A 12272-nucleotide genomic window follows, 5' to 3' on the forward strand; every position below is an offset into this window, starting at 1 on the left:
AGGAAGGAAGGAAGGAAGGAAGGAAGGAAGGAAGGAAGGAAGGAAGGAAGGAAGGAAGGAAGGAAGGAAGGAAGGAAGGAAGGAAGGAGCTAACACTTATCAGAGAGAAACTTTTTTTTTCAAAAGGAAGAAACTGAGCAGCCATATTTAATGTATTGCTATCCTAACTGATTTCTCTGGAGACTTCTTCCACTTTTAAAAAATATCTTTACATCAGTCTCTTTGTGTGTGTGTGTGTGTGTGTGTGTGTGTGTGTGTGTCTGTGTGTCTGTGTGTCTGTGTGTGTCTGTGTGTGTTTGAAAGTGCCTATAGAAAATGTTTTGGTTTGGTTTGCTTTTCCCTCCTGAAAGCAGTATCAGATACAGCTGAGTGCTCTGTTGGCTTCTCAGAAGCAGTTTTCTTGCAATATAGGAAATGTTCAACTCCTCAGAATTGAGTAGTACTTGTAAATCATTGCATGAAAGTAATTTGTTTATTTGTGGTTATTAAAGTAAAAAATTTAGTTACTATGTGAAGCAATGCTAAGTAATATTTTAAGTCCATTTCTAAAATGTATAAAAATACCAAATAATTCAAGGATAATTTCTTAGGCATGTATCAACATCATCTGATAAACCAGAGTAGTTAATTGTCATATTTATATCTTGTTTACCATTTTATAAAGAATTAGAACACAGAAACATATTTAATCCTAAAACTAAGTCACTCATAATTTGAAGTGTTGAACATCAAAAACTGAGTCACTCGGCATGATGATGAGCTTGCAGGTGATTATCTTATCCAGGAAGGGGGAGGATATTTTCTGGAGTTGAAACCACACACAGCTGTTAGGGGCATGCATTTCATCATAGACAGGTATTTCATTACCATGCCCTTACCTAAAGACTTCCCAGCTTAGTAGAACTTGCCAGAACCTATATTCTAAGGTCATACTCTTCATGATCCCAGAGTTGCATATACATGAAGCATGACAATAGTACTTTAATGGGAGAATAGCAAATATGAATATTGCCTCAGTAAATAGATAGATCTAGATAGGCGTATATGTGTATATACACATACGTAATACATATATATATTTACATGCCAATGCTTTTCTAAAATGCTGAAGTGAGTGTGCATGCGAGAATGTCACATTTTGTTATAATTTTATGTTATAAGGAGGATGCATATTTAAGAAGCTGTTGATCAATCTTCTTTTCTGGATACATAAGTAGATAACTTGATCTTATAGCAAAATATTTGGATCATGAAATTTCTTAATCATAATAATTGTTAATTATTAAATCGGTGCCTTCAATGACTTAAATTATAAAAACAACCATAATGTTGATATGATATACTTTGCTCCATAATAACTGTCATATAGAATAAACAGCCAATTAGATTTATAACTAAATTAAAAATAATTATATTTCTTCCTTATAGATGATGAAAATAAGATTCAACCCAGGAAAAAAGTGTACACAGTAAACCTGCCACCTGATGGATATGTGCCATGTTCTCTAGAATTTACTGATAACAGAAAATCAGAAAAGTCTGATAGCACTGATGACACAGAAGGTAAAGAGTTTTAAGAATTGGTCATTAAGAAGCCTTTTTAAAGTATACTAAATATTCTTACATAAAATTTTTATTAGATTTATTGCCTTGTCTATTTTATTTTTAAAAGATACTTAATATAGGGAAACTATAACAGAGATTTATTCTTCCTCTTTCTGAAGCACATTTTTTCTTTCTAAAACCCTTACCTTCCGTCTTGGAGTCAATACCGTGTATTACATTTTGGCTATGATTTTCCCAAATGTGTTATCCTAGCTTCAATATAGGTAAGCAGGATTGCAATGGATATAGCCAGGTTGGCTTTTTTCACCCAAGAGAAAATCCAGAACATAAAAAGGATTCAAAGGAGCACATAAACAAATGCAAAATTTCAAATACTCCACAGCTTCCCTCTGGAAGTAGGCTGATTTTGTAATTAATATTTGACCAACCCTTTGACATCCCTTATGAGCCTTCTTTCAGTGTACTCTCAAGACTTGTAGTATCACCTAGTTATTCTTCCTGCCTCCAAAACATGAATATATATTTTGGGGATTACTAAAGGAATAGTCCCCTGCTCACTAAACTTGCACTAAGTTCCTCAGGGTGAGAGGTAGGAGTATTGGTGAGGCAGTGTGCCAAGATCCAGTTCCCTTGCCACAGCCAGTCAGTTAGTTAAGTATTTAAGAGGCAGCTACATGCCAGACACTATACTAATGACAGGAACACCCTCATCCACATGATGTGATTTTAGTTATTTAAGTATAGGAAGGATCCTTGTTTGTAGTCCTCTTCGTCTTTTTAAGAAGCATCTCCTTCTAAAAGGCCAGTTGCCAGGACTTTAAAAATTGGGAACTCCTTTTCTTGGAGTTATACATAGGACAGTCCATAAGATCTGACCCCTCCTTTCTAGCCAAGTTGACATGCATATAGGTTTCTGCTATGTGCTTCTGCAGGATGTGCCCGAGTACTCTAGTTGGCTACATCATCTCTTGATTTGGGAAAACCCACTCTAATTAGAATCTTTCCTGTCAGGACTAGTGAAACTGCATGCAACTATCATGTTCTTTGCCCAAGCCAACCATTTCTAGTTCCTGGAGAAATGGGAAATAAGAACAATCTTCTTCTTCTTTCTACCCTTGCAGTATTTTTGAAAGAAAGACTCAATGGAAAAGGCAAAGAAAAAATATGAAAGAGCTTAAGCTGGCTTGTTAGCTCAATCTGAAACTTTTATAAGTTTCTGTAAGTCTTACACCTACACTGGTGCAGACCTTTCCCAACCCAAAGAACTGTTAGGAAAAGGGAAACACCCAATAAAAATCAAATGAACAATTCATATCAAAATTAAATAAAAGAAAAAGTTTTTTTAAAAAAACTTACTTTCCTCAGAGAGGAAATCTATTTCTAGATGAGCTCCATAGCTTATGGAACTTTCCCATCAGGAATTTTTAAAGCTTGTATTAAATGAGAACTCAACCTCTCACCCAACAGGTGAAAATCAATATATCTTTTTCTCTGAAAAGAGAAAGAATACCCTGAATTACCAGGGCTTAAGACAATTCCTGTGGGAATTAAAGTCCAAAGGAACCCTAGATAAACTGTCCAAATGAATACCAATATAAGTTATATAATCTAAATGAATCTCCAAACATATAAGACTCCAAAAAAGGGATGAGAAATTTGAAGTTGATGAAAAGTTAACCCCTTATATCAGAAATGAGTCTCCAGTATATATAACTCATAAACTATCCCTTCTCCTTCTTCCCTCTCCAGCTAGTCCCTGGAAAAAGAAAAAAAAAGGTGTGATTAGATCATGACCATGTAATGTAAGATGACATTAACCCCTTGATGTCAGACTCATATGACTACTAGTTTTGTTACAATTTTATATTTACTTTGCCTTCTGACTTCTAACTTTTATTTTGATTCTTGGCTCTGTTGGCTCTCTAGCAGCTCTTAACATTGACCTCTGGCCTTATATTGATTACTAACATCCTTGTCATTAACCCTGGATATGACGACTGCTATTTTCTGATATTATTTATCTATGCCATGCTTTCCTAATTTCCTTATTTCTAGACTTTCATTATTTTACACTTAAATACCTCTGGACTCTAGCTCTTTATTAATTCATTTTTAAGAACCTCATATTTCCCTTTATAAGTAGTTTCCTTTGACAATTAGTCTGTCTTAACTCATGTAATAAATATATTAAATATTCTGTGGTTGGGCTCTACATAAGTGATCATTCATCAAATTCAAGCTTGGAAGTCAGTTTCTTTGTTCATTGTATGTTAATTTTGATCTCCAACTGTTCCAATTTGTTTTTTATTATCTGTTTACTTATTCTGCTTTAGTACAACTCTCATGAGATGGGACATCTTAAGGACATTTGAAGCAGTACAGCCAGAAAAAAAGATATTAATCATATATCTGTTTGCTCAGACTTCCCACATATGCTCTCAGAAATGAAAATGGCTCATTCAGAAAATTAGTTTAAAACGATATTCCATCAAGTTTGGCAATGGAGGGGCCAAATGGAAACCAAGCCACTTAAAGGCAATCAAATAATACCCCCAAAAAGGAGGTAAATGCAGAAGCAACTACTTACATAATGAAGCTAATCTAATATAACCTTTGCTTCATGAAGCCATGCTAAACTCTTAGTGATCACTGTTTCCTTTACCAGATATTTACACAACATACTTTTAATAATCCTTTCTAAAATGTTGCCTGGAAGTGCAAAAGAAGCACAATCAGCTGTAGTTTTCAGAGTTAAGGATGCTTTCAGTTTGCAATTTAAGGAATTTCAGCTGCATTTATGGAAACAAAGTTCTCTATTTCATCTTCCATGATCTTCTCTCTCTTGTTTTGTCAAGAATTCCTCCCTTTTTCATAGTTGAAAAAGGCATGTCCTTCCTTGCACTTTTAACTTCTGTATGATATGGTGTTTTGTGTCATCTGTCTTTGAAGCTTATTATTGTAGGTGGTATGACATGCTATTACAGAATATTTTCTAGATTAACTTACAACTTTTCTGTTTTTTAACCAGTATCATATAGTTTTAATTTTTAGAATAGTTTTAGATCTGAAAGTGCTAGGTCCCCTTCCTTCATACTGCACCCCTTATTTTTGAAGTATTTCTTTTGAGATTATTTAACCTTGTGTTAATTTTTTCACTAATTATAAATTTTTTATTAATTATAAAAAATAATAATTTTATTATTACTTCTCTTCCTATATAAAGTAATCCTTTCACAATATGAATGGTTTGATAGTGAATAGTAAAGTGTTTTAGAAAATATGGTAATTTTTATTATTGATGGCATGGCCAATCCATGAGCAATAATTAATCTCTCCAATTTAGTTCTTCTTCTGTGTCTGTAAAGATTGTTTTACAGTTTTATTTATCTAGTTCCTATAGATGTATCTTGATGAGTAGACTGCCATACATTTCATATATTCCATAATCATTTTGAATGGAACTTTTCTTTGTATCTCCTGAGTTTTGCCAATAATATATAGAATGCCAGATGATCTAGAGGAGCAGCTAAGTGGCACAGTGGATGGAGTTCCGAGCTTTCAGTCAAGAAAACTCCTCTTCCTGTGTTCAAATCTGGCTTCAGACACTTATCAGCTGTGTGTTCCTGGGCAAGTCACTTAACCACGGTTGCCTCAGTTCTTCATCTATAAAATGAGCTGGAGAAAGTAATGGCAAACTACTCTAGGATTTTTGCCAAGGAAACTCCAAATGAGGTCACAAAGAATTGGACATGACTGAAAACTGGTTAAATAGCAAGAAAAATGATTTGGAGGTGGGGTTGTTGGGGTTTTTTGCTACTACTTTGGGGAAGTTATAAAATTTTTAGTCACATCTCTAGGGGTCTTTAAGTAGAAGCCTGGCCCAAGAAGTTGGGAACAGTACCCTTTCAAATCCAGGAACAGAACCCAATTTTAATATAAGGTGAAAAATAGGCTAGAAAAATAAGCAAAACAAAAAAAAAAGAATTGTACAATGTTAAAATGGTAACAAGGAAGATCAAGGCACAAACTTAGAAGAGGAAAAAATTGACACAATAACTACCTGCAAAGTGTCAAAGGAAAAATTGTGAATTGGTCTCAGGTCCAAAAGGAACTTCTGAAAGAACTCCAAAGGGTCTTTAGCAATCAAATAAGAGAACTAGGAAAAAATGCAGAAATACATGAGAGTAATTCAAGAGAATCATGAAAAAAAATCAACAATTTGGTAAAAAAAAGCACCAGAAATGGAGAAAGTTATACAAAAATTTCCTGAAGAGAACAATTCCTTAAAAATTAGAACTGGTCAAATAGAAAGGGGGGTTCAAAAGCACACTGAACAAAAGAATTCCTGAAAATTTTGACTTAGGCAAGTAAAAGCTAATGATTCCATGAGACATCAAGAAACAATGAAACAAAATCAAAAGAATAAGAAAAAAGGGAGAAAAATGTGAACCATCTGATTGGAAAAACAACTTACCTGGACAGTAGATCAGGGGAGATTATTTAGGAATTATTGGATTAACTGAAAACCATGGTCAAAAAACAGCCTTGGCATCATAAGAAATCTCCCCTGAAATTACTGAACAAGAGGGTAAAATAGAAATTAAAAGAATCCACCAATCATTTCCTGAAAGAGATCCCAAAATGAAAACTCCCAGGAATATTATAGCCAAATTCCAGAGATCTGATGTTAAGGAGAAAATACCACAAATATCCAGAAAGAAACAATTCATGTATCAGGGAGCTACTATGAGGATAATACAAGATTTACAGCTTTTACATTAAAGGTTTGGAGGGCATGGAATATAATATTCCAGAAGGCAAAGGATTACAACCAAGAATCACCTACCCAGCCAAACTGATTATAATCCTTTTGGGTGGGTAGGATTTATATTTAATGAAATCAAAGACTTTCAGACATTTATGACAAAAAGATCAGAGCTGAACAGAAAATTTGGTTCTCAAATACAAGACTCAAGAAAAGCATAAAATAGTAAACAGGAAAGAGAAAACATAAGGAAATGTATAAGACTAAACTACTTATATTCCTACACAGAAAAATAATAACTTGTAACTCTTTAGAATTTCATCAATACTGGAGGACAATTTGGAATTATGCCCAAAGGGCTTTAAAAGAATGCCTGCCCTTTGATCTAGCTAGTTGCTGGTCACAAATGTGTACTCAGAAGGAAACACAAAGGCTGAAGAAACAACCACAAATGCTATTGAAGGGAGAATGAAGAGATGGGGGAAAAAGTGCTTTCTCTCTCTTACTGGCAAGCCAAGGGAGAGTCTATAATTCCAAATAGTTGTGCTCAAAAGATCAGTGGAGTCCCATTAGACTCTCCTTGAGATGGGAGATTCCTCTTGATTCTGAGGTACATCATCTTTGGACTGCAAGCATGGACCCAATTAGAAGTTGCTAGATCACATATGCCTTTTAGCAAGGTGTTAAGAGGACATGCCCAGCTCCACAAGATATACACCACTCCACTCCTAATACATATGATTCAAATATGCCTTACATAGTAGAAGAGTCAACATCTCTTCTAAAAAACTCCTTGAAGATCATGTGCTTAAGGAATTTTCCTTCTCAAATCTACAGAGTAACTTGTAATTGTCCACAATTCCTCTTATTTTGGCTTTTAGTCTGCTTTGACTACTATGTTGCTTTGGCTTTTTATCTGCTTGCTCCCATTCCTAGAGTAGTAAGCAATCAAAGGCATAGGAAGGTCCATTTTATGGTTCAAATCTGCTGCTAAAGGGAAAAAAAAAAGCAAACTGAAATCTTAAGGAAGCCCTATATCTCTTAAAATTGCAAATACATTACACTGTAATGCTAATACCTGCTTTAGTACCTATACTAAATATCCCTTGAAAGGGTACCAAAGGAAAAGATAATTACAGAGAACTATAGAGAGAGTATGGCTGAACAAAGCAACTATTTTGGGAATATTCTCCACTCTCGAAAAGTTTCTGATATTTCCCTAGAAAAATGACACAAGAAATTGCAGTTCATTTCTAGAAATCCTCTGACTAGGGAGGAGATTTTTCAAATTATTTATTTATTTAATTTAGACTATTTTTCCATGGTTATATGATTCATGTTCTTTCCTACCCCTCTTCCTCCCCACTCCCAGAGGCAATGAGCAATTCTACTGGGTTATACATGTATCATTGTTCAAAACCTATTTCCATGTTATTCTTATTTGCAATGGAGTAATCTTTTAATCTCAAAACTTTAATCATATTCCCATCAAAATATATGATCGATTATATGTTTTTCTTCTGCATTTCTGCTCCCAGAGTACTCTCTCTGGATGCGGATAATAATGTTTCTCATAAGTCCCTCAGGATTGTCCTAGATCAGTGATTCCCAAAATGGGCACTACCGCCCCCTGGTGGGTGCTGCAGCGATCGGGGGGGGGGGGGGAAGCAGTGATGGCCACAGGTGAATTTTACAAAAAAGGTAGAAACATTACTACATATATCTTTCCTAATAGTTGCTATTAAGTTTTTTTTTTTAATTAATTTACAGGGGCACTAAGTAATATTTTTTTTCTGGAAAAGGGGTAGTAGGCCAAAAAATTTTGGGAACTACTGGCCTAGATCATTGCATTGGTGCTAGTAGAAAAGTCTTTTACATTTGATTGTGCCACAGTGTATCAATCTCTGTATATAATGTTCTCCTCATTCTGCTCCTTTCATTCTAACATCAGTTCCTTGTGGTCTTTCCAGTTCACATAGAATTTCTCCAGTTCATCATTCCTTTCAACACAATAGTATTCCATCACCATCAGATACCACGATTTGTTCAGCCATTCCCTAAATGATGGACAGCCCTCTTTTTGCCACCACAAAGTGCGAGGCTATAAAATTTTTGTACAGGTATTTTTCCCTGTTATCTTTTTGGGGTACAAACCCAGCAGTGGTATGGCTTTATATTATTACCAACAAAGCCCAACACTCAGAGATAGAAAAGGGAATTCCATTTAAATTTAACTGTAGGCAATATAAAATACGTGGAAATCTTCCTATGAAGACAAACCTAGGAACACAATTACAAAATAACTTTTCACACAAATGAAGTCATATCTAAACTATTCAAAAAATTTTAATTGTTCATGAGTAAGCCAAGCCAGTAGAATAAAAATGATAATTCTACCTAAATTAATCTATTTACTCAGTTGTACTAATCAAACTACTTTAAAAATGTCTCCAGATAGAAAAAATAATAACAAAATTCATCTGAAAGAACAAAAGGTGAAGAATACAGAGGATCAGTGGGAAAAAATGTGAAGGAAGGTAGCTAGCCATGCCAGATCTCAAACTGTATTATAAAGTGGTAATCATCAAAACGATCTAGTACTGGCTAAGAAATAGAATGGTGGATCAATGGAATGGATTAGGTACACAATACATAGTAGTAATTAACCATCAGACAAGAATTCATTATTTGACAAAAACTGCTAGGAAAACTAAAAAACAATATGGCAGGAAATAGGTATAGACCAACATTTCCAAGATAAGATGAAAATGGATACATGATTCAAATATAAAGGGTCATATCATAAGCTAATTAGGGGAGAATGGAATAGTTTACCTGTCAGATCTATGGCTGAGGGAAGAATTTATGATCAAATCAGATAGGAAGAATTATGAAAAGTAAAATGGAAGATTTTTATTATATTAAATTTAAAAGGGCTTATACAAATAACCAGTGCAACCAATATAAAGCTTGGTGAAGGGGTAGAGAGGATTTATAGCAAGCATCTGATAATTTCATTTCTCATATATATGGAAAACAGAGTCAAATTTGTAAGAATACAACTCATTCCCCAAATGATAAATGGTCAAAGGATTGAACCAGCAGTTTTCAGATAAAGAAACAAAAGCTAACTATGTTCATCTAAAAAAATACTCAGAATTACTAATAATTAGATACTACCTCACAGATTGATAGATATGATAGGAAATGAAAATTATAAATATTAGAAGGGATGTGGGAAAATTAGGACACTAATATACCTCTGGTGAAGTTGTGAACTGATCCAGTCCATTCTGGAAAGCAATCTGGAGCTGTGCCCAAAGGGCTGTAAAACTGCATACCCTTTGATTCAGCACTACTAGGCCTATATCCCAGTGAGATACAAAAAAAGGGGGTAAAGTACTTATTTGTATGAAAATATTTATAGCCCCTCTTTTTGTGGTGACAAGGAATTGAAAATTGAATGGACGCCCATCAATTGGAGAATGGCTGAATAAGTTGTGGTATAAGACTCTGATGGGAATACTACTGTATTGTAAAAAATGATGACCAGGATGATTTCAGAAAAACCTGGAAAGACTTACATGAACTGATGCAGAGAGAAATGAGCTGAACCAAGAGAGCATTGTACATAATAACAGCAATGTTGTACTATAAGTAACAGTGAACAACTTAGCTGTTTTCAGCAGTACAGTGATCCAAGATAATCTCAAAGGACTCATCATGAAAAATACTGTCCACTTCCAGAGAAAGAATTGATGAAGCATATGAATGCAGATCAAAGCATACTATCTTTCACTTAATTCATTTTTTGTTCAAGTTTTCTTCCACAAGTGACTAATATGGAAAAATAATTTATGTGATTGAGCATATATAACCTATATCATATTGCTTACTATCTCAGGGGAGGAGGGAGGAGAAAGTAGAAGGGAAAGACTTTAGAACTCAAAATTTCTAAAAATGAATGTTAAAAATTGTTTTTATATGAAATTTGGGGAAGAAATAAAATATTTTAAAGTATAATTCTCAACTAGTTTATATTTTGAAGGTTTTGTTTTCCCATCCAAATGTATTGATCATGGAGTATTGGGTATATATACATATATATAGATATAAAAGTGAAGGAACCAACATTCTAAGTAAGTCTCCTCAATTAACAGATGAGGAACTTGAAGCCTAGTACAATCAGGAAACTTGCTCAAGGTCCCATAGACAGCAAACATCAGAGGTAGAATCATTTAGCTCCTTTTAAAAAAATGAATATGTTCCATTTTAACATCAAACTCTGAAAAGATTATAGATTGAGATTTAGGGATCTGTTCTGTATTTTCTATTCTATCTTATCTATATATCTCTCATATCACCTATAATTTTTACTTTCCCAAGGCTTATTTATCTACATATCACTTTTTTCTGTACTTCATAACTGTTCATGAGTTCATTTATAAATTGATCAACTCTGGGGCTTCTTGGATAGGGAAAAAAGTAAACAAGAAAGAAGAATAAAATGCCCAAAAGTATGATTATGGCTATATGTGTATGTGTGAGGAAGAAATCTTCAACACTTAGCTATTTTGATTCAAGATTGAAATGATAAGGTTTCTCTCAGTGTTCCATGTAAAATGCAAAGTAGAGCAAGAAACACAAGACGACTTATTTACCAAAATTAAAATAGCTATGTACAATTAGTTAAAGTCTAGGACTTCTTATAGAAGTACTTTAGGTTGTATTAAAATTGAGAGTCATTAAATTGCTTGAACCATCAAGAACTTCAAAAAGCTTTTTGATTAAAAGTTGTTTTTTTCTTACACATTGTAAAGGTATCTTCCCTGTGGTGGTTTTCCTCTGGATTTTAAATAGGACAGAAACTGGCATGAATAAATTTCAGTGCACTCTGAGTATTATGGATTCTTCTTCCAAATGATGTGATGACAATTTATTTTACAAAGGGATTAAAGCGTAGTTTGAGGAGTATAGTAAAGATTGGAAATAACCATTTGAAAATTATATACTTAATAGAAAAACTACTTCTATGCATAACATTAGCAATTTCTCATAAGATACTCTTCTAAAAATATAATTCTGAAGAGAAAGTGTCATTTTTCTAGGGAAAGATTAGAAACTTTTCGAGAGTGGAGAATATTCCCAAAATAGTTGCTTTGTTCAGCCATACTCTCTCTATAGTTCTCTGTAATTATCTTTTCCTTTGGTACCCTTTCAAGGGATATTTAGTATAGGTACTAAAGCAGGTATTAGCATTACAGTGTAATGTATTTGCAATTTTAAGAGATATAGGGCTTCCTTAAGATTTCAGTTTGCTTTTTTTTTTCCTTTAGCAGCAGAGTTGAACCATAAAATGGACCTTCCTATGCCTTTGATTGCTTACTACTCTAGGAATGGGAGCAAGCAGATAAAAAGCCAAAGCAGCATAGTAGTTGAGAAAGCAGACTAGAAGCCAAAATAAGAGGAATTGAGGACAATTACAAGTTACTCTGTAAATGTGAGAAGGAAAATTCCTTAAGCACATGATCTTCAAGGAGTTTTTTAGAAGAGATGTTGACTCTTCTACTATGTAAGGCATATTTGAATCATATGTATTAGGAGTGGAGTGGTGTACATCTTGTGGAGCTGGGCATGTCCTCTTAACACCTTGCTAAAAGGCATATGTGATCTAGCAACTTCTAATTGGGTCCATGCTTGCAGTCCAAAGATGATGTACCTCAGAATCAAGAGGAATCTCCCATCTCAAGGAGAGTCTAATGGGACTCCACTGATCTTTTGAGCACAACTATTTGGAATTATGGACCCTCCCTTGGCCTGCCAGTAAGAGAGAGAAAGCACTTTTTTCCCCATCTCTTCATTCTCCCTTCAATAGCATTTGTGGTTGTTTCTTCAGCCTTTGTGTTTCCTTCTGAGTACACATTTGTGACCAGCAACTAGC

General features: G+C 34.3%; 1 protein-coding gene across 5 annotated transcripts in view; it reads left to right on the forward strand.

Moving 5' to 3' along the window:
• The window catches only part of ERICH1 (glutamate rich 1), a 160676-nt gene that overhangs the window by 55218 nt on the left and 93186 nt on the right, over positions 1–12272 (forward strand). For 4 of the 5 annotated variants that reach the window (XM_044663603.1, XM_044663604.1, XM_044663605.1 and 1 more), the window contains exon 3: positions 1429–1563. The exons of the other annotated variant lie outside the window; for it this stretch is intronic. In XM_044663603.1, the coding sequence (XP_044519538.1) occupies positions 1429–1563 (135 nt within the window). The remainder of the gene's footprint in view (positions 1–1428; positions 1564–12272) is intronic. 5 annotated transcript variants of the gene reach the window in all.

This window comes from Gracilinanus agilis, chromosome 2 (assembly GCF_016433145.1).
Source record: "Gracilinanus agilis isolate LMUSP501 chromosome 2, AgileGrace, whole genome shotgun sequence".
Classification (NCBI taxonomy): Eukaryota; Metazoa; Chordata; class Mammalia; order Didelphimorphia; family Didelphidae; genus Gracilinanus; species Gracilinanus agilis.